Raw genomic sequence first — 23987 nt, 5'->3', positions numbered from 1 at the left:
GTTACTTGTGGTACCGTTACTACTTCCTGTTTACTAGCGCCAGCCTTTTATCACAGCGCCACGCGGCGGCGGGAGCGCGCAGTCAGGAGTCAGGCACGTAAACCCGGAAGCGCAAGCCAATCATTTAAACCAAACAAAAGCCCTCGGAAGTGTCGCGTGTGTTTTTTATTCAGGAAAGAGAGAGAGAAGATTAAGTTTGAAAATGTTATCAAACAAAGCGCTCACAGAAGAACGATATAAACCTCGCGAATATAATCGGATTTACTAGCTATGCTGGATCGGTTCTTTATTTGGATAAGGATACTGTGATTTCTCTATATTGTACGACTGCAAATGAGAATATCAGGTTTAAACTACCTCTCATTTATGCAGAATTAAGTACATTTTTGTGTATTATCTAACTAGCATTGTTCGTGTTTACTTAGGTTTTGAGTGTTTCCGTTAGAGGCCGATTGTTGCTCATTATCTAACGTTAATCGGATAGTTAGCTACCTGTTTGTCAAAGAGAAAGGTGTTCATTCAGAATGACTTTGGCAGTGTTTTTTGGCTGTGCTTTCATAGCGTTCGGTCCGTCTTTCGCCCTCTTTGTTTTCACTGTCGCCAAAGACCCATTAAGAATCATCATTTTGATCGCTGGGTGAGTCATGTGATCAAATTTCACTTATATCCACAAATGCATAATGCGATTAATAAAACCATGTTTTTATTCATACGTGAATTATTCAGAGTCATAGAACACACCAAAGTACCATAGTATTACCTGGGAGCTATCAAACTATCAGACCACTATACTTGTTGTTTTTATGACTGTAAGAGACGGATCTAAAGTGGAGAGTGGATAATACGTTGTTGTTTTTTTATATAATGTTTACAAATCAGCAGTTTATGAACATTTAAGATCATTTAAAATAATACCTATTTCTGTTTGATTGTTTATTAATCAGTGTTGGGGGTTAAAGCATTGCAAGTAACGCAAGTTAGGTAATAATATTTATTTTTCCCAGTAACTAGTAAAGTAACACGTTACTTTTTAATTGACAAGAAAATACCTGAGTTACGTTTTCAAATAAGATGTTAAATAAGATGTAAGATGTTACTTTAGTTCTAGAATAAATGTGAACATGCAAAAAATAATCTCACTCACTAAAAAAACAGATCCAGTATTCCTCAAAATGAATAAAAACGCTTAAATTCAAAGCAAACCTGCAATAATTAAATATGGTAAATAATACAAATATCCTTTATGTATTTAATCCCATTTTGTTAAGCGATGTCTTTGCTGCCGACCTTCGATGATTTTCATTCATCCATACTAATAAGCAAAAATTACTCAAGATAATCTAACATTTGTTTTCCTTTTATTATTGCTAAAGAGTTGACATTTTTTTCTTCTGCGGTCTACTGTACAGACGTGAATTTACTTTTCTCTAAGCCTGAGGCTTTTGGTGTGAAAAGGCTTTTACATTTGCCAGAAATATTATATTTTATATTAAAAACATAGATGCAAGCCCTGCACAAATTTAAAAAGTAACGCAAAAGTAACGTAACGCTTTACTACGCATTATTAAGTTACTTTTTTAGGGAGTAACTCAATATTGCAAGGCATTACTTTTAAAAGTTACTTTCCCCAACACTGGTCTTAAAGTGTCTCTGCCTTTTAAAATGGTTGTTTGTGACATTTAACAGCCTTTTAGATGAGCTGGAAGTTGAGAATGTCAGCAGATGGTGCTTGTGTTTGTTTCAGGGCGTTTTTTTGGCTGCTGTCTCTGCTGTTGTCTTCTCTGGTGTGGTTCATCGCTATAAAGGCCAGTAACTCCCAGGATCTCAGTCTTCAGAGGGGGCTGCTGATTTTTGGAGTTTTCTTTTCAGTCTTGCTCCAGGAAGTATTTCGCTTTGCCTACTATCGACTGCTCAGGTGAGACTTTTTATGGTCTGAAATTGCTGATAAGAAATCCTCAGTGCCAAATATAATGATTCCAGAATCACAACTGTAGGCTTGTTTGCATTCGAAGGTTTTCTGAAATGTTTATGCGTGTAAATGCGTGCTAATTTGGTTACTTGGATAAATATGGGATACAGTCAAGTACAAAATTCTCATTACAGTTTGGTAACATATTAGAGTGAAAAATACTAAGAAACTGTCAGAGAAACAATATACTTCACCTTGTTTTTAGGAATTTCACACATTTTATCTCACTGGTCACAATTGTGACTAAAAAATGGTTTTTATTTTAAAAGCTCTAACACTTTCCTGAGTGATGTTTTAGTGCACTTCCTGCAAATATGGAAAAAAATAAAGGGTCTTAATTAAATATGTGCAGTTTCACATGGTTAGTGTTTATTTCCTATTTGCACCATGAGATGGTGATGGCTGCATCAAAGCTCCAAAACATAAGGCTAGTAAACTATGTTAACATAATGATATGACAAAGATTTTTGGTACCCATTATCTCTAAGGTGTCTAGTATTAATATATAAATTCACATATATTCAGTTTTGTTGTAGAGTGGTCACAGTGAACTTACGTATACCATATAAATCCAGTTGTTAGTGAAGATTGCACTAAAATATTGCACTGATTCAAAAGTTCTAATGTTACAAATGAGTTATAATACTGATGTTGCAATACTGGTAGCACTAATTTAACAATTTGATTATGTTACAATAAAGTAACAATTTTGAAATATGTTGGTGATTATAAATATATTTTTTGTCTTTTTTCTCAGTATTCCTATCAATGTCGTATAAGGCTTTTTATGCATAATAGTAACCCTAGAATGTGATCAAACAGTTTAAAATAGCTGGGCTAAGATACATAAGCATTTTTATGACTGCAGAAAATTGTTAATTCAGTATACATAATTGTGACAGACTATAAAACAATTTTCACACACTTTTCCAATAAGATTTCAGAAAATAATTATTGAATATTTCAAAGGGCAATGACACGTGATTTGGATATTTTCAAGTCTGGGAAAGATTTGAGATTAAACGGGTTAATGTTGTATATAACAAAAGGATGATTTGTAAACAACCCCCTCTGTAAAAACCTTAATATAGATGGTAACAAAAGGTAAGGTTTGATTAATGTAAATGCTACTCAGGTGGAGATTTCTGCGTAAGAAAAAAAAACGAATTTTGAGAAAACTTTAACGATATGTATTGTAATTAAAACCGGTTGCAAATACGTAATGTTTAATAAAATTTGACCCTGGACCACAAAACCAATCATAAGGTTCAATTTGATTGAAATTTGAGATTAATACATTATCTGAAAGCTGAATAAATAAGGTTTGTTAGGATAGGGACAATATTTGGCCAAGATACATCTATTTGAAAAGCTGCAAAATTTAAATATATTGAGAAAATCTCCTTTAAAGTTGTGCAAATGAAGTTCTTAGCAATGCATATTACTTACTTTTGTATATTTATATGAAAATTTTAAAATATTTTTATGAAACATGATCTTTACTTAATATCCTAATGATTTGTGGCATAAAACACCTATATTGTATTGTACCTGTGCTACTTAAGACTGGTTTTGTGATCCAGGGTCACAATTAAACACTTAAATGTCTATTTTGTATGTTTTCGTTTTACTAGTCATGTTATAGAAGCAAAATATAGTAAAAAAAATAAAGTAATTTAGCTTGTACTGCCTTACTTTAATTTTTAAAAGTGACAGAAGATGCCATGGTTTTAGAATTTGTTCTGCTGTGAAGAATAATAATTGCTGCTTTTTATTTTATTTTATGCTGTTCCAGTGTTACTTGTTCAAGTAGTTTAGTCGTGAATTGCAAACTCAAGCAGGTGCCCTGCTATCAGATGATTCCAAAGAAATGTGGTTCTTTGAAGCCGTGATTCATTTTTAACTGCTGTGTTGATTCATCAGGAAGGCCAACGAGGGTCTGGCAGCCATTAGCGATGATGACAGTTCAACTATTTCAGTCCGACAGATGGCTTACGGTAAACTGTGTTGCTTTCACACTCTGTGCTCAGCTGAAAACAGCTTCATGTTATTGTGTTTCATGTTGCACTCAAGATCACTAGATCAGACTGTGTGTGTGTTTTGCGTGCAGTGGCTGGATTGGGCTTTGGGATCATGAGTGGTGCGTTCTCAATGATCAACATCCTGTCTGACTCTCTGGGTCCCGGGACGGTTGGCATCTTTGGAGACTCGCAGTATTACTTCATTACAGCAGGTGAGCTCCTGCAAAGCCTCGAAACAGGCGGAGTAAACAACCGTTTCCAACAACTTTACCTGTTAAATGTGCTGTTTTTATGTCAACATATGATACAGCACTTGACAAATGAGACACAACCAGTCCTGCTGTTAGGAAAAATATGTCTATTCTGTTTAATAATCACTAAGACCAAGTGGTTTGCTCTTAATGCCATGTAGGTCACTCTCACACACACACAAAAACAGGTTTTGTGGAAAACACAACACTACTTTCATATTTTAATATGGATTTGGCATTTAAAAAAACAAACTGCTTTATTGTGACAAGGTTTACTAAATGTTCTTTTACAGGAAACACCTTTATATTACGTTATTGAGAGTACGTCTCTTATAATATTTTGTTTTTGATTGTTTCAGTTTTTAAATAGTGTCCTGTAAATGTCATGCTTATAATCCTCAAACAAGCTGATGTAAAATTTCACATTAATAATCAAGAGCAGAAACATCATTCTTTTACCTAGCGTTATTATAGTTAACAAAAACATCAAACATTTTCATTATGTTAAATAGCATAAATGTTAACTAAAACATTATTTAAAAAAAAAAAAAAAAAAAAAATTCCAACTTTCGCTTTCATTACTGTTTGCAAAGGCAGCATTTGTCACTTTCATTAAGTTTAACTTATTGTGCTAAAATAACCAAAACTAAAACTGAAAGAAAACAGTTTAAAAACGATATATACAAAACCTAGGCCTATAAAATGTATATAGACATTTAGGTTAAAATTTATTACATACAGTTTTGGTCTTCTGGTGAATATTTTACTATTCATAACAACAGGGTCCCCACAGTTATGAAAAAACCTGAAAATATCAGGAAAGTTGTGGTTTCCAACCCTTGAAAAATCATGGGAATTGTTCTGTGTTCATTCACTTGCTCTTTAAGAGTGCAGTCTGTCTTATGGGCCATTGAGACAAGCGGAGTAATCAACAGTTTCCAACAACTTTAACCGTTAAATGTGGTGTTTTTATGTCAACATATGACACAACACTTCACAAATGAGACAAAACCAGTCCTGCTGTTAGGAAAAAGATGTATATTCTATTTAATCACTACTTTCATATTTTAATCTGGATTTGGCTGTGAAATATACAAGCTGGCATTTATAAAAACAAACATAAGTCCATTTTTTGTGACACAGAGTAAAGGTCATGTTGTTAGGTTCTACTTTTACAAGAAACATTTGTATATTACATTATCAAGTGGCAACATGTGCAGAAACATCCTTCTTTCACCCAGGGTTATTATAGTTAACGAAAACACAAAACATTTTCATTATGTGAAATTACATAAATGTAAACTAAAATATACGAAAAAAATCTTTCATCACTTGTTGCCAAGGCAACATTTCTCACTTATATTAAGTTTAACTTATTGTGCTAAAATAACCTAGGGCTGTTGCAATTTGTTGATTTTAATCGACAGTGTACATTAATGTACATTAGCTCTATTGTTTTATGATACATTATGTATTTTAACCATTTTGTGCAAAAAAACATATTTCTTGCCTTTGTTTTTTTTGTTTGAGCTAATTATTATTGCATCAGTGGTATTATATTATTATGTTACATATACATATTATATATGTATTTTAAGTAACTTTAAAGGCTATTGTTCACTTACATCTACGTTATTACCACAAAAAAGCCTGATTATAATTATAGGATAATTGATTTTCTTAAAATAAAATGTTCTTAATTAAAATTGTTGATTTTTTTGGTTGGAAATTAGTCATTTAGATTAATCGATAAATTAGTCGATAGATTAATCAATATAAAAATAGTTAGTTAGTGGCAGCCCTAAAATAACCAAAACTAAAACTGAAACAAAAGTACAAAAACTAAGTATTTGCCTGTTTAGTTTTGGTCTTCTCTCTGTTCTGTTGTTTTGTCCCTTTTTTTATTTTAGTTGTTTTAATTCTTGTATATTACTACACTGCTATCCACCTCTTTCTTTCAGTTCCTTATCCGCTATACAGAAATAACGAGAAGAAAAACGATGTGCAGTAAACCATAAAACTGTTTGGATAAAAAACCAGTGTGCTCATAATTAAGCCAATACATTAAAATAATATGGTAAGACACCAAAATGCAAAATAAAGCTGTTTTGTATGATTAAAGTGGATTAGGACCAGAAGACAGACCCATAAAATTTACAAATGGCAACGCCTGCTCTTACAGGAAGAAAAAGACGCATATAGTTTTTACTATTCATAACAACAGGGTTCCCACAGTTATGAAAAACCTGGAAATATCAGGAAAGTTGTGGTTTCCAAGTTTGGAAAAATCATAGGAATTGTTAATTTAATTGCTCTTTAAGAGTGCAACCCTTTTAGGGAAAATCAATAATTAAATGTAATAAAAAGGATCGTTTAAAAGTCCTTTAGTGCAACTAGGAAAGTCATTAAAAATTGATGAACATTTATTAGTCTGTTATTTTTTTTTATTAAAGGGATGCAAATGATCATCAAAGTCTGTTATGATTTACTCACTGTCATATCGTTCCAAACCAGGATGCGTTACGTTCTTTTGTGGAACTTAAAAAAAGCTATGAGAGAAATGTGCACAGTTTTAGATCCCTTGCTTTAAGGCAGTGTTTTCAACTGGCATCTTCAAGATGACAAATTGGCTTTCATTTTAAAGTGTGATTTCTGGACCTGATCGAATCTAATTACCCTCTGGACCTGATCGAACCCATGGACATAATCATATTGAATTTATATTTTTCTAGATATGCCAAACTCAAAAAAAAAAAAAAAAAAAAAAAATGGGGGTGAAAACATATTATAAATCCTCATTATTAATCCTTCAGATTGTAGTTAGGGTGATGCTAGAGTGCTAAATCTGGAGAAGCAGTGGTGTTCAGGGTTGTGTGTTGATGTTTGCAGCGCTGATGACGCTGGCGCTGACGCTGCTGCACACGTTTTGGGGAGTGGTGTTCTTTGAGGGCTGTGAGAAGAGCCGCTGGTGGGTCATCGCTGCAGTCGTCGGGCTCCACTTGTTAGTCGCTGGCCTGGTGAGCTTCACACAGACACACTTTCACTGTCAACATGTCTCTGATATGAATTGATGTTGAAAGGCTTCGGCCTTGAAGTTCAAGTCATTTCAGGTTCAGGTTTATTTTATAAATCCATGTATTTTACCAAATGCATGCGGGTTATACTTAATGCAAAGAAAGTGTATGAGATTTTACTTCACTGATATATTTATTTTGCTTTAATACCATCTTTAGAAAAATATTGAATGACCTTTAGGCATGCTTTTTTGTTGCCTCTTGATTTTCCCCATAGTAAATGCAATGGTAACTGTTTTTAGAAGGTTTTCAAAGGTTTATTTTTCCTCATGCTGAGCCTTATGTGTGTCTGATTCTGTCAGAACTACCTCTGAACTGCTCTGCAATACAGCAGCAAAAGCCTGTATTATCTCACACTTGAGAAAACGACTGTACCATGCACCAGAGATGTCATTTTTGATCTGTTGATCTTCATCAATTGAAATCCAAGTCTCAAGTTAAAATCATTCGAGTCTAAAGTCAAGTCATTTATTTGCAATTTGCAACTTGTTTAACAGCACTAAATTCTTTCATCGCTCACATAAGACTAGTGTTCTGAAGTTTGGGATCAGTGAGATTTTTTTCAAAATAAATTAATACTTATATTCAGCAAGTACGCTTTAAAATTTTCAAAAGTGTCAGTAAAGAATTTTGCATTGTTACAGAAAAGTTGTATTTCAAACAAATGCTGTTTTTATTCATCAAAAAAAAAAAACTTACAATGTATCACGTTTTCCACAAAAATACAAAGTAGTAATTATCAGAAATGTTTCTTGAGCAGACACTCAGTATATTACAATTATTTCTGAAGGATCGTGTGACACTGAAGACTGGAGTAATGATGCTTAAAATTCAGCTTTGATCACAGGAATAAATTACATTTCACAATATATTCACATTGATAGGTTATTTCTATGCAGCCTCTATTTCTAATAAAGTATAAGGGTATTCTTAAGACATTATAATGAATGTTTTTTTTATGCACCAGTCAAGTTTGAGATTTTGGTCTTTTAGTTTTTTCATAAAGTGTTTTTTCAGACTAGTGGAAAGAAAACATCCAAAAGACACTGTTAAATGTTTCTTTTATAGCACTTTATCTATTTGTGTCAATAGATTTCAATTACAATCCATATTTGTAAAGCCAGTTTTCTCAAAATGAGTTTTTTCTCCTACACTGAGTCATAAATCTCCACTTCAGTAGCACTTACACACACCTAACTTTACATTTTTATTCCTGTCCATATCCTGAAGGTTTTTACAGAGGGATTTGTTCATATATAATTTGCTTGATTTGATACATTCCCCCCCCCCCAAATATGTGAAAATACATTGTTTTTAATTCTTTTCTGAATTATTAAGTGACAAAATGACAATAACATTAGCCTCTAATATGTCAAAAATATTAAACGATCATTTTGAAACTGACTTCATCCAGTGTTTAGATTTTTGTACTAGAAATGTATGCAAATTAGTGCATATTTCATGAAATATCTCATTTGCATATTTAAACCTGGCATTTTAGAAACCTTTTGCAGTTATAAATGTAATTAATCAACTCGGTTTACTCCATTCACCTGCCTTAAATTGTAATTTTGATCGAATAATGGTGCTTTTGTGAGCAGAAGAGATATCTTTTCAAAACCTTAAACGTCCACACTTCTGAGCTGTAGTGTACATAAGCTTGCTAAATAAATTCTGTCATTAGAGATGCTCATAGCTTGTTGTAAACAGCTTGGCACCTGTAGCTTGTGATCGAATAAAGTTACACCGGACATTTGATATGCGCTCTGTCATTACATGGTCCCGCTGTTTTAGAAAGGCTTGCTCAGGTGTCTAATGTTTCATCTGGATGCAGCAGGAGAGCTTCACATTACCAGAGCAGCACTGAAACCATCAGGATGTTAAAGGAGTGTGACTGTGTTTCAGTTTCATACACACAGCTTGGGTTATCTGTGTATATAAACTTTCCCCAGGAAATGTTATTGCTCAGAGATTGCTTTATTTATAGCTCAGCAGACTTTGGCCCTGTTTATATCTTATAATAACGTGTGTCTTAAAGATTAAATGATTCCAGTCTAGATCCAGTTTGGTCTCCACCTACTCTACTACTAATCTAAAAAAGTCTGACATTTTCTGTCTTCCCATCTGCCAGTCGCTGCTGAATCCGCTGTATGAAGGCAGTCTGCCTCCTGTGTACGTCATTACGCTGATGATGGGCGTCTGGGCCTTCTTCTCATCTGGAGGAACACTAAACAGCCTCAATGCACTCTGCACACGTAAGACATGACATTCACACACTTTAAAATCATCTTCCTTTAGTTTATAGATTTCAGTGATGCCTGGAAGTGGTGAAAAGTAACACCTATCCACTGTTTTCTTCAACACAGAAGTAAGCTTATGGGTGAGGCTTCTGGTTCGTTATCCACCATAAGGAAATAACGAGAAGAATAACAACGTGCAGTAAACAGTAAAACTGTTGCGCCACAAACCAGTGTGCTTGTAATTAAGATAATATATAACAAAAATATTGGTAAGACCAATTTGCAATATAAAAATTAGACTGAACTGATTAATCGGCACCGATAGTTGAATGGCGGCAAAAATCATCACATATTACCAGGCTCACATTAAAACTGCCCACGTTTTTCCACAGTTGCGAATGGTAAAGTATCTTTTCAAGTGTCTTGAATGTTTTCTCCACTGCATCCTAAAATATAACATTGTGCATTTTGGGGAAAAATTTAAAAGTAAAGAAACACTTCATTTCTTCAAACTTCTTTCATTAGTGTTGTCGGATTAGTGTTGTCACATTTTTGAAGGCCTAAACATGATCAAGTTCATGAAACTCGTGAAAAATGTACATCTGATATGTGTTTCAGAAGTGGGTGTGGCGAAATGGCTCGATATAAAATTTCAACAGCGTGTCCCTTGAGCTGCGTTTCATATACATGTATGAAATTCGGTGCAAACATGTAACACACCAATACCGATGAAAATGTCTCTTGGTACGAAAATCCGAATCCCAACAGGAAGACAAATTTTGTGCCATTTTTGCCATTTTCGGGCGTCATATTTTAACATACTCTTCCTAGAGATTTTTTCAGATCAATACTAAATTTGGTCAGTCTAATCTAAAGCCCTTCGTGATGCTACAGTCAGGTCCATAAATATTGGGACATCGACACAATTCTAACATTTTTAGCTCTATACACCACCACAATGGATTTGAAATGAAACACGATGTGCTTTAACTGCAGACTGTCAGCTTTAATTTGAGGGTATTACATTCAAATCAGGTGAACGTGTAGGAATTACAACAGTTTGCAAATGTGCCTCCCACATATAAAGGCCAATATTACATTATAATCACAGTGCCACCTGCTGGCAACAGGAAATGGCTTGTTTTAAACATGCAATGCAATCCAAACTTGATGTTTGATAAAAATCCTGGCCCGAATACATCTACATGCCAATATTCCGTTCATAGCGCCACCAGCTGGCAGCAGGAAGTTTGCCACATATAAATGACTTTTCCTCCTATATTTACCACTTTAAATGCATATTGCCCATCATTTGCTGTTTTCGTAAAACCACTGGCCACACAAAAATGTTCTTAAGGGATTAGTTCAGTTCCAGAACAGTAAATTCCAGAGTAAATTATTTAGAGATATTGTACTCACCCCCTTGTAATCCAAGATATTCATGTTTTTCTTTCTTCAGTCATAAAGAAATTGTTTTTTGAAGAAAACATTTCAGGAATTTTCTCCATATAGTGGACTTCTAGACGATCCCAGCCGAGGAATAAGGGTCTTATCTAGTAAAACAATCAGTCAATTACTTAAATTAATATTTATACACATTTTAAACAGAAATGCACATATTGTTTAGCTTTGAGCTTCTTTAGTCTTGAACCAGAGCACAGTCTCATTTTCTCCTCCAACTTCAAAATCATCCTACATCGCTGTTTTTTTTTTTTTTTTTGTAAAGGGCGTTTGACCTTTTTTTACTCATTCACTTTGTAAACACTAGGTCAGTACTTCTGCAGCGATGTAGGACGATTTTAAAATTAGAGAGAAAATAAGATGGGAGTTGTTTCACATACGCTTCCTGTCTTGAACTGGAATACACATAGTTCAGGCAGAGCTAGACAAGATGAGCATTTAAGGTTAAAATGTATATAAATTGTCTCTCATTTTTTTTTTATTAAATTACAGATCGCTTTGCTAGATAAGACCCTTCTTCCTCGGCTGGGATTGTTTAGAGCCCTTTGAAGCTGCATTTAAACTGCATTTTGGAAGTTCAAACTCAGGGCACCATAGACGCCCACTATTTGGAGAACATTATCACTTTACATCCTGTGTACACAAGTGTTGTTTTCCTCAAAAAACATAATTTCTTTACGATTGAAGAAAGAAAGACATGAACATCTTGGATGACAAGGAGGGAGTAAATGATGTGTAAATTTTTGATCTGGAAGTGAACTACTCCTAAAATAGACGTTAAGAAATATTTGTAAGAATGTACAGTTCTTCAAAAAAAAGTCTTAGTTTCGCAAAAAAAAATTATAAACATCATGTTTGTTTGTTTTTTCTTAAGAAAAAGTTGACAGGTTTAGGTGTTATCTGTTTATATCTGTTTTTGCAAATGCCTAAAATCAGCTGCGAATGCATAAATACTGTAATAATCATAAGCATGTGCACTATTTGTAGAGAATGGTTTGATTTTAAAATGCATTTGTAAATTATGAAACTAACAGACTAATATTAATAAATGCTGTGTACGTATTGGTTTTTGTTGAAGTTTTTTAATGTATTAGTACTGCTATCAAGTTTTGGGGAATACAGATTCTAAATTTATTCTTAAAGCAACTCTGTAGTTTTGTGTATTTATGTGACTTTGGAGCCCCCTACAATTAAGGGAGTCGTAATTACAGTGGGTCACTGCACACGTGTATCTGTACATGTGCATGGTAGAAAAACACAAGTCTTTCACTTTGTTAGAAGTCAGTGTATCAGAATGATTCTTAAACTGATATTTCAAAGTAAAAAATGTTATATACAGTTGCTGTTTGATGAATCCAGCTCCTGACTGTCAGACTGTCTGTGTCTCTAGCTTTTGTCTGTCTAATTGCATCTGCTCTTGGTTGTTTCAACAGGCAGGAAAGCTGAAGCAGAATCTTCCTAAGATGGTTTTCGTCATACCTAGCGAGATCTAGGACAACAGAGCGGCTGAGTCTGCTGCTCGAATGAATGGCAGCGCTTTGTGAAAGAGCACATTCACCAGCTCAAACCCTGAGGGGATCCAGACACGTCCTCTCTAGCATCAGTGATCTCAACGGGGCAAACGGCCATCGGACTGTCGGACAGAAACACTGTAAATAGCTTGATCTGAATGCAAATCAATAAGACATATCTTTAATGTTATTTTGTTTTAAAAGCGTCATTCTCCAGCTCTTCTTGTAAATGTTTGTGGTTTTGAGTTTCCTTTGTTGATGTCCTGTACATTCTGAATGAAGCCTTTCTGTAGGGCTGCTTTAACGGGACGAGTGATCAAAACGAGCACCAGTTTCACCTTCTTTTACTCGAGTTATCATTACTATTACACACAAATGTGTAGAGTCCAGAGCATTTCCATTTACTGACATTATATCCCTGAGGAGTTTTCATATTTGCTCTGTACGTCGTTGTGACAAACGAATGCACAAGGAAACATTTCATTTTCTCAAACAGAACAAACGTCTTAACCATTTCTCTGTGTAATTATGCAGGACAGATTCATACTTGCATCGCAATTTTGCATTTGTGATGTAGCTCATTTGATCAGTATCAAACAGGAATAACATAGCAACTCAATTTACATTTTCAGTATATTCCTGACAACTGAATGCAACCTTTACATATGTTGACAGGATGCAATATCTGGATGTTCCAGAATCTTCTGTTCATTTTAATATGCGCTTTAGAACTGGTGCTGGGCCTGTCGGCCATACCATCACACACAGGACAGTTGTAGTTATGTAAAAATATTCTATGCTGCTGTATGCATTGAAAAAATGCTTTTCTTATTTTTTGGTCTTGTTTTGAGCCAAAATATCTAAACATTCTTAAATCAAGAAGGATTTTCTAGACAAGTTCAGATTATTGTCTTACAAGTCAAAATTAGATGCATTTTTGCTTGCAACGTGCAAAAAATAATCTTGTTTTCTGTTTAAAATAAGATTTTTTTGCTTACCCCATTGGTAGTGTTGGGGGTAATGCAAGTTACGTAATAATACTTTTTCTAAGGAACTAGTAAAGTAACACATTACTTTTTATTTGACAAGAACATATCTGAGTTACTTTTTCAAATAAGTAACGCCAGTTACTTTTCCCCCATTTATTGATTTAAAGCTCTCCTGTCCTCATGTTGAGAGAAATCGTGAGTAAGATGTTACTTTAGTTCTAGAATAAATGTGAACATGCATTAATTCATCTCACTGACTAAAAAAAGATACAGTATTCTTCAAAATTAATAAAAACTTAAATTCAATGCAAACCTGCAATAATTAAATGTTAAATAATACAAATATCCTTTATGTATTTAATCCCATTTATTAACCGATGTCTTTGCTGACGACCTTCAATGATCGAATTCATCCATACTAATAAGCAAAAATTACTCAAGATAATCTAACATTTGTTTTCCTTTTTTAATTGCTAAAGAGTTGACTTTTTTTTCTGCGGTCTACTGTACAGACGCCAATTTACTTTTCTCTAAGCCTGAGGCTTTTGGTGTGAAAAGGCTTTTACATTTGACAAAAATAGAACTTTTTATATTAAAAACAAACAAGCAAGCCCTGCCCAGATTTACAAAGTAACGCAAAAGTAACATTACTTAGTTACTTTTCATGAAAAGTAATGTGTTATGTAATTAGTTACTTTTTTAGAGAGTAACTCAATATTGTAATGCATTACTTTTAAAAGTAACTTTCCTTAACACTGCTCATTGGCAGATCATTTTACTTGTTCTAAGCAAAAACTTGGTTAATTTTTCTGAAAATAAGAAAATCATTTGTACTTGTCTAAAAAATCCTTTTTGATTTAAGAATTTGTAGATACTTTGGCTGGAAACAAGACTAAAAATCTAAGTAAGAAAAGCATTTTTTGCAGTTTGTAGGTCTCACACTAACATAGCTTTAATTCGTAACCCAGCACACTAACATCACTGCATTTACTGCAATTACATATTACCTGTTTTCCAATCTGTTAGCCTTAAGACGCATTCGGCACACACTACACTCATTACGGTACGGTTCTGTGTTGATGCGACGTTCAGGTTTGTTTCTCTGGATGTTGGCAGCTCCTAACATTCGGTGTGCTTCTGTGTTAATGTATTCCTTTCTTTACTCATCCTCTGTGTCTGTATGCAAGGTGTCTCTGGTCTACTTTTGTCATCCAGTGTTAAAACCTGTGCAGATGGAGCTCTCATCATGTTCTGTATAATCGACACAATAACTCGGTGCTTTCCTGAATTTCAATTTCGAAAGGACTTCTTGTAATTATGTAACATTTTAATGCTGCTTTATAATGTTTCTAAGAAGATGACGTGCCAAACAGGGAATCAGATTGCTGTTCATATGCAAAAGTGATTTGAGAAAAAGATTAAAAATACCCTGTTAATTATTTTGTGGAATCAGTTGTTTGGGGGAAGTAAGAGATTTACTCCAGAAGATATGGTACACATTCATGTGAATTGTAAATCTGGACTTGAATGTATAAGCTGATGTTTTTTATGGTTGGGATGTTCATTCATATTAGTGAATGCCTTGGGAATCATGATGTGGAGAGCATTCATTTGGCTAAAAGGGACGGTTCATCCAAAAATGAATATTTTGTCAGCATTTGTTGTTCTAAACCCATATGACTTCCTGTATTCTGCTAAACACAAAAGCAGATATTTTGAAGAATGTGAGTAACCAGATAGCTTCTGGTCTCCATTGACTTCCATAATATGGGGGGAAAACACCCAAAAACTATTTGTTTACCCACATTCTTCAAAATATGTGCATTTTTGTCCAGCAGAAGAAAGAAACTCATATCAGGGTGATTATATGATGACACAATTGTCATTTGTAGGCAAACTGTCTCTTTAATGTTCATTTTTTAAACATTTTATTGGTAATTGACATTAAGATTAATACATGTAAATCACCGTTTTATGTTAGCTATTGCATTAACTCACGTTAACAAACAACTGCTTATAAATCTCTCATTATGCTATATTATCACCAAATATTGGATTCAATCTTTTTGTCAACTTGTTTTCTTTCATTTAGGACTGGTTTTGTGAATCTATTTGCATCTGATTAATCATAGGCCTCATTTATCTGAAAGTAGGTGTCTCATTTTTTGTGAAAAATTGTTTTTTATGAATAATTTTCACAATATGAGATAAAAAAAAATGCACTGTTTCTCACATTAGTGTGCTTTTATGTTTAATCAGGAAGTTTGCTTTTAAATGCTTTTATTTTGTACAAAATTGAAAAAAGTCACACTTGTGGTGTTCCCGGTCAAAAATGACCCGACTCTAAACAATTGCTTATAAATCTCTCATTATGCTATATTATCACCAAATATTGGGTTCAATCTTTTTGTCAACTTGTTTTCTTTCATTTAGGACTGGTTTTGTGTTTCTATTTGCATCTGATTAATCGTAGGCCTCATTTATCTGAAAGTAGGCGCCTCGTTTTTTGAGTGATTTTTTAATGAATAATTTTTACAATATGAAATTTTGTACAAAATAAAAAACATTTAAATGCAAACTTCCTCATTAAACATTAAAGCACACTGGTGTGAGAAACAGTGCAATTCCTCATAATTTCTTAGCTCATATAGTGAAAATGATTTATAAAAATGTTTTTTCACTTAAAAAATGAGGTTCCTACTTTCAGATAAATGAGGCCTACAATTAATCAGATGCAAATAGAAACACAAAACCAGTCCTAAATGAAAGAAAACAAGTTGACAAAAAGATTGAACCCAATATTTGGTGATAATATAGCATAATGAGAGATTTATAAGCAGTTGTTTGGAGTCGGGTCATTTTTGACCAGGAACACCGCAAGTGTGACTTTTTTGCAATTTTGTACAAAATAAAAGCATTTAAAAGCAAACTTCCTGATTAAACATTAGGGCACACTAGTGTGAGAAACAGTGCATATTTTTTGTTTAATATTGTGAAAATTATTCATAAAAAATTGTTTTTTCATTTAAAAAACGAGGTACCTACTTTCAGAATAATGAGGCCTACAAATAGAAACACAAAACCAGTCCTAAATGAAAGAAAACAAGTTGACAAAAAGAATGAACCCAATATTTGGTGATAATATAGCATAATGAGAGATTTATAAGCAATTATTTGGAGTCGGGTCATTTTTGACCAGGAACACCACAAATGTGACTTTTTGCAATCTTGTACAAAATAAAAGCATTTAAAAGCAAACTTCCTCATTAAACATGAAATCACACTAGTGTGATAAACAGTGCAAATTTTTTGTTTAATATTGTGACAATTATTCATAAAAAATACTTTTCACTCAAAAACAAGGTACCTACTCTCAGATAAATGAGGCCTACGATTAATCAGATGCAAAAAGAAACACAAAACCAGTCCTAAGTGGAATAAATTAGTTGACAAAAAGAATGAATCCAATATTTGATGATAATACAGAAAAATTTGAGATTTATAAGCAATTATTTGGAGTCGGGTCATTTTTGACCGGGAACACCACAAGTGTGACTAGGTGAAATAAAACCTACAAAAAATTACGACAAAAAATTCTGAGAAGTACTTAAACCCTGTGTGAACAAAGTCATAAATCAGTTTGACCCGAACACAACCAGAGGGTAAAGTGTTACCGGTATTTGTTTCTTTAGGCTCTCAGAGTCATGTGACCTCTGCCCTTTTGTAAATATCTTACTGAAATAAGAGGATTGACCTGTGACCTGGCAAATGCATTAGACTGCATGCTCCACAGTCAGTCTTCAACAGAATTGTGTTGAAATGCACATCTCTTCATGACCTGTCGTAACTTATATATATATACAATGTGTATAGGTTAACCCAACTTTCCAAAGAGCTTTCCAAATTCAAAGTTTAATCGTCTTGAACATTGCTGGTGCTGACAGGAATCCTCGTGTGAATGTTTGATACATACCTGAAGTAAAGGGGGTAAAGGACAGTTGAAAAATTCACACAGCTTTACAAAGTCATTACATTCAATTTTGAAGCTGTATGTGTGTCATGACTAAAATATAGCTTCTGAAGTCAACTCTAACATGACTGGAGAGACAGAGGAAGTGGTTACTATTTGGCTATACATTTGATATTTTGTAGGTGAATGAATATCATATTTACAATATGTGACCATGGACCACAAAACCACTCATAAGGGCCAATCTTTCGAAATTTATATTAGAGATTTATAATAAATAAGCTTTCTATTGATGTATGGTTTGTTAGGATAGGCCAATATTTGGCTGAGATACAACTATTTGAAAATCTGGAATCTGAGAAAATCAAAATATTGAGAAATTCACCTATAAAGTTGTCCAAATGATGTTCTTAGCAATGCATATTACTAATCAAAAATTACATTTTGATATTTATGATAGGACATAAAATATCTTCATGGAACATGATCTTTACTTAATATCCTAATGATTTTTGGCATCAAAGAAAAATTTAGCATTTTGACTCGTACAATGTATTTTTGGCTATTGCTACAAATATACCTGTGCTACTTAAGACTGGTTTTGTGGTCCATGGTCACATATGATATGATTAATTTTCTAAATACAATGGGAGAAACAGCAAAATGAAAAAATAACAATTTGTTGAAGCATCTATGTACAAAAAAAACAAAAAAAAAACTAAATGGCACAAAAGTGGGCCAAGCCAAAAATAGCTAAATATTTAGTAGCCTGTTAATGGTCTTAACCATTTTGTTACAAATCACTAGTCTGGAAATGAGCAAGAGCTGCTCACATACTGTGGATAAAGTAACTTTGCACATAATAGCTTTCCGCGTTTGTTTTCTTTAAATGTTTATAGGCCATTCTACAGATTTGGTTTAAAGTCTATTACAATTTTAACTATATTTTAAAATTGTGATTTATAAGATTTGAATCCTGTACAAGGCAAGTTGATCGAACTGATTTTAAACAAACAAAAAAAAACCTGAAAAAGATACATTAGTCTGAATATAAGTTTGTATAAAAATAACTGAAAAACTGGAAGTACCCACTAAATTATGATTTTTATGTAGGATGATATCAAGTATATTGGGCCATTTTTTCGTTAATCGCTTGGGACACTAACAAAAAACCCATGTATGACATTTAACTGTGTTCTTATTATTAATAAGGACTGTTTTTAATATTTCTGTGTTGAATTGGTGTAACAAAATATAATTGTTCAGGCCATACAGCAGTGTTCAGGTGAAATGGGCCAGCTGATCACTAAAAATGGGCCAGTCAAACTGCAAAACACATATAATTATATTTAAATTTATAATGTAACAATGTAACATTGCATTTAAATTACATTAAAACGTCAGTTTCAATCAGTTTCCCTATATTCAACCATACAAACATATATTTATTCATACAAACATAACCGAGCACACATTAACAAACATCGCATGCAAACACATTTAGAAGGTCAAATGTGACAAAGGTATGTCACAAATGCAATAATACAATATATTAATAATAGAAATCATTTTTAATAAGAGGAACCACCAGAATGCTTCTGCTTAAACTCAACTCAATGGTGGCCCATTTTAACTGATATTAATGGCTCGTTTTATCTTAACGCATTTAGGTAAATTGGGCCAGTAACTAAAAATGCTTTTTTAATTTAAAAATCTGGATTATTTAGCAAAATCAAGCCAGGCCATCAAAACATGGTTTATGAATCATGGGTTATTATTTCTAAATGTGCATTTGTTTTTTATTGATTTATTAACCTTATTATTGAGAAGTAAGATTGGATATGTCCGGCCACTCGCCTTACATTTTCTGGCGCGGTCTCAAAATATGGCATTTCCTCTCCCCCCTTACCAACCTCAGACAAATAAAGTACCATTATGGCAACAGTTTGACATTATTTGCAGTCATTCACTGTTAACTTTTAGAGAGATAAGACACTCAAACCTTAAATGGCCCATTTTACCTGACGGCCCAATTTGCCTGATATCACCCCAGTTATATTAAGCCTACTGATGTTTTAAATATTATTGTGGGCTTTAATAGAAAATAAAGGATCCAATTAAACATCTAAGATTTGATTACTTAACTGCTTTTTGTGTTTGTTTGTTTTTTTGGTTGTGGGACAGCAGTTTACACTAATTCTGTAGAATGGCACTCTTAAAAATAAAGGTTCTTTATTGGCATCAGTGGTTCCACAAAGAACCTTTACCATCAGTGGAAACTTTTCATTCCACAAAAGGTTCTTTACATTGGAAAAATGTATCAAAATGTTCTTTTAAGAACTGTTCACTTAAAAGTTCTTTTAGGACCTTTATTTTTAAGAGTGTATGGGTAAACTTGCAGACAGCTTTTTATAGGAAGAAAAGTCAATGCTGGTCCACTCAATGTTAACTGGCGTTAAACAGTTCATCAGTCGTTGAAGAATGTCTCCAAACATTCACTATAGGGTTCAAATCTGGACTCTGACCAGGCCAAATCATGAGCCTGATGGACTCCTCAAGCCACTTCTTGAGTTGCCTTTGCATTGTCTTGTTAAACAATAACAACTTTTCAATTGCGGGAAGCAAGCCATTCTGCAATATTCTCTTATACTCCAAAGCATTACTGGGTTTTCACAGTGATCAACTCACCAGTCATGTCTTCCTCCATGCTTTACTGTTTCTCACCAGACACCGCTCTGGCTCATCACTATACACAACATGTGTTTCATCGTGATTCATCACTAAACACAACCAGTCTGAATCAAACGTCCCATATGGAATGGCAGTGGGCTTTTAAAATAGTGCATTTGCCTAAATTTTGCTTATTTCATGACCAATAATTTGTGGTTAAGACAATTGAAGCTTAGTGTTAAGTCATTTTAGGCTTGGCCTCTTTAATTCTAACACACAAGCGAGACAAAACAAGTTTCTGAATATTTATGAGGTTTATGTTACTGTAAGAGAGGTTTGATCCATGTCAACAACAGCTGGTTTATAAATAACGTTTTGCTTGGAGTCTTTTTTAAACCTGTAGAGAAAAAAAGAGACAGAGAACCATGTTGAGTCTTTTGTACTATGCTGTTCTTAGAATATTTGTCTTGTTTCCAGTCAAAATATGTAAAAATTCTTGAATCAAGAAGGATTTTCTAGACAAACATATTATGTTTTCAGAAAAAAACAAGTCAACATGAAGTGCGTTTTTGCTTGAAACAAGCAAAATAATCTGCCAATAGGGTAAGGGATTATTGCTTTGTCAAGTTTGACTTGTTTTTTCTGAAAACAAAATAATTTTTACTTGTTTAGAAAATGTTTCTTAATTTAAGAATTTTTAGATATTTTGACTGAAAACAAGACAAATATTCTAAGTAAGAAAAACATTTTTTGCAGTGATGATGAATCAGAAATGGATATGAACATACTTTGAGTACTTTTTCCGCTGTTGATATGTGTATACGGAGAAGACCAGTACCGTGACGGCAAACAGAGCTCCGAAGACAATCGCTAGAATGTGTCCTGTAAAAAAAAAAAAAAAAAAACTTTTATAAAAAACGCAGTGATGTTCATGTTATATCATAGACAGAGCTGACAGGGAGCTTCAGTAAGGAAGGAATAATCTGAACATGATAAAAATTCATTTATCATCATGTCACACGCTATATAAGGATTTACCACCGAATTTATTCTGACATATTTTGATATTGTATTTTGTTTTATGTTTTTATTACATAGTCTATGTTAAATGATCAAAAGAATTCATGTTAGCACCATAAAATAGATAACATCAACACAAGACAATGTCCTCTGATAAAAATAAAAAAAAGTGTTTGAAGTTAAATCCTGCTGTAGATATACAGTACAGTAAATGGTAGATTCTTACCACTAGATTCCATTATAATGCTGTCTTCTGTTTCGGTCGGTAGAGATTTGGTTTCTGTAAAGCACAACACAAAATCTACATACACTAATATACACAAGGATTGTACAGTACAGATTGTTTTCAAGACAAATTGCATTTCTGATGTAAAACAGCTCTACGGAAGACAATGGCATTATTATTTAGCACAAGGTAGTTCAGATTTAATTCAGTGTCAGTGTTTCAGTTTTAAAGTCTCATTATCTGCTTCTATTCAGTTCACATTAGGGGCTTTTGCACTGGAGGAACCTTTTCATAGTTTCTAGAACTATTGGTGGAAGTTCCTACTTTTTTGGCGCATTTGCACTGCAGGAACTAGGAATGTCTTTAATTCAAGAAACTCTATTTGGGGAAACTGAATTAGCTCCTACTTTAGAATAGGGTCTAAATTAGCTCTATAGGAACTACCAGTGACGTAAGCGTATGCTGATTGGCCAAATGCATACGAAACACCGGCCACCCGACATTTTTAAAAAGGTATGTCAAATATTTACTCTACTACGAACATGGAAAACAATGATAATGGCATTTTATTCTCATCAAGTGTGTCAGTGCAGTTAAATACAGTTGAGGCCAAAAGTTTACACCCCCCTTTCAGAATCTGCAAAATGTCAATTATTTTACCATAATAAGAGGGATCATACAAAATGCATGTTATTGTTCATTTAGTACTGACCTGAATAAGATATTTCACATAAAATACGTTAACATAATCCACAAGAAAAAATAATAGTTGAATTTATAAAAATGACCCTTTTTACATCCTCCTGATTCGTAATACTGTGTTGTTCCCTGAATGATCCACAGCTGTTTTTTTTTTTGTTTGTTTGTTTAGTGATAGTTGTTCATGAGTCCCTTGTTTGTCCTGAACAGTTAAACTGTCTGCTGTTCTTCAGAATAATCCTTGGTTTTCCAGCATTTTTGTGTGTTTTGTATGTTATGATTTTGAGATCTATCTTTTCACACTGAGGACAACTGAGAGACTCATATGCAACTATTACAGAAGGCTCAAACGCTCACTAACGCTCCAGAAGGAAAAAACATGCATTAAGAGGCGGGCGGAAAACTTTAAAGAACATTTGAAGATCAGGGTAAATTTTACTCAATAAAAAAAAAATATGATATTTAGGCAAAATAAGAAAAATGTGCACATCTCCATTTTGTTTCAAAAAAATTCACTCCCTTGCTCTTTATGTATGTTTTTTTTTCCTTTTGGCGCATTAGTGAGCGTTTAAACCTTATGTAAAAAACAGATACAGTATTCCTCAAAATAAATAAAAACAGTGAAATTCAACGCAAACCTGCAATAATTAACTATGTTAAATAATACAAATATCCTTTATGTATTTAATCCTATTTTATTAATCGGTGTCTTTGCTGCTGACCTTCGATGATCCAATTCATCCATACTAATAAGAAAAAAATCACTCAAGATTTTTTTTTTTATTGCTGAAGAGTTGACATTTTTTCTTCTGCGGTCTACTGTACAGACGTGAATTTACTTTTCTCTAAGCCTGAGGCTTTTGGTGTAAAAAGGCTTTTACATTTGACAAAAATATAACTTTTTATATAAAAAAACAAACAAGCAAGCCCTGCTCAGATTTAAAAAGTAACGCAAAAGTAACATAACGCATTACTTTCCATAAAAAGTAACTAAATAACATAATTAGTTACTTTATTAGGGAGTAACTCAATATTGTAATGCATTACTTTTAAAAGTAATGTTCCCCAACACTGATAACAACACAGTGTTAAGAATGTCTTGGAGAATCTTGGAAAGGTGCGGTATTCCAAGTCTCAACATCTAGCTACTGGAGTACCTCAGGGCTCAGTTCTTGGACCACTTCTTTTCTCTGTCTACATGGCATCACTAGGTTCTGTCATTCAGAAACATGGCTTTTCATATTACTGCTGTGCTGATGACACTCAACTCTACCTCTCAGTCCATCCTGATGATCTGACGACAGCTGCTCACATCTCAGCTTGTCTAACAGACATTTCTTGCTGGATGAAGGACTATCAACTAAACCTTGCCAAGACAAAACTGCTCGTGTTTCCATCAAACCCATCATTTCATCACAATTTCACCATCCGGTTAGGCACATCAACCATAACTCCTTCAAAAACAGCCAGAAACCTTGGAGTTGTAATTGATGATCAGCTGACTTTCTCAGACCACATTGCTAAAACTGCCCGGTCCTGTAGATTAGCTTTATTCAACATCAGGAAGATCAGACTCTTTCTTTCAGAACATGCTTCACAACTCCTTGTTCAAGCTCTTGTTATGTCTAGGCTGGACTATTGCAATGCTCTCTTGGCAGGTCTTCCAGCCAGTTCTATTAAAACTTTACAATTAATCCAGAATGTGGCTGCAAGATTACTTTTTAACAAGCTGAAAAGAATGCACGTCACCTCTCTTCATCAATCTGCACTGGCTACCAATAGCTGCTCGCATAAAATTTAGGGCATTAATGTTTGCCTACAAAACCACCACTGGCTCTGCACCCCTAAATTCAGACTTATGTGCCTCTAAGCTTACGTTCTGCAAG

The 23987-nt window shown here is 33.7% G+C and overlaps 2 protein-coding genes across 2 annotated transcripts in view; one reads left to right on the top strand and one right to left on the bottom strand.

Annotated features, from left to right (window-relative positions):
- Nucleotides 1–125: 125 nt before the first annotated feature.
- LOC141299142 (gamma-secretase subunit Aph-1b) lies at nt 126–14955 on the top strand. Its single transcript, XM_073829431.1, has 7 exons — nt 126–637; nt 1745–1915; nt 3893–3966; nt 4080–4202; nt 7131–7258; nt 9447–9570; nt 12450–14955. Exons 1-7 carry the CDS (start codon nt 525–527, stop codon nt 12476–12478), a joined length of 762 nt encoding a protein of 253 aa, XP_073685532.1. The 5' UTR covers nt 126–524; the 3' UTR covers nt 12479–14955.
- A 1850-nt stretch (nt 14956–16805) lies between these two features.
- ca9 (carbonic anhydrase IX) overlaps nt 16806–23987 on the bottom strand; it is a 46614-nt gene continuing 39432 nt past the window's right edge. Inside the window, exons 9-11 of the mRNA XM_073829430.1 lie at nt 21403–21456; nt 20945–21038; nt 16806–20553 (exon numbers count right to left, since the gene is read on the bottom strand). Of these exons, the coding sequence (XP_073685531.1) occupies nt 20472–20553; nt 20945–21038; nt 21403–21456 (230 nt within the window). The 3' untranslated portion in view covers nt 16806–20471. The remainder of the gene's footprint in view (nt 20554–20944; nt 21039–21402; nt 21457–23987) is intronic.

The sequence above is a fragment of the Garra rufa genome, chromosome 23, assembly GCF_049309525.1.
Source record: "Garra rufa chromosome 23, GarRuf1.0, whole genome shotgun sequence".
NCBI classification, from domain to species: Eukaryota; Metazoa; Chordata; class Actinopteri; order Cypriniformes; family Cyprinidae; genus Garra; species Garra rufa.
This window is presented reverse-complemented; position numbering and strand designations above follow the sequence as displayed.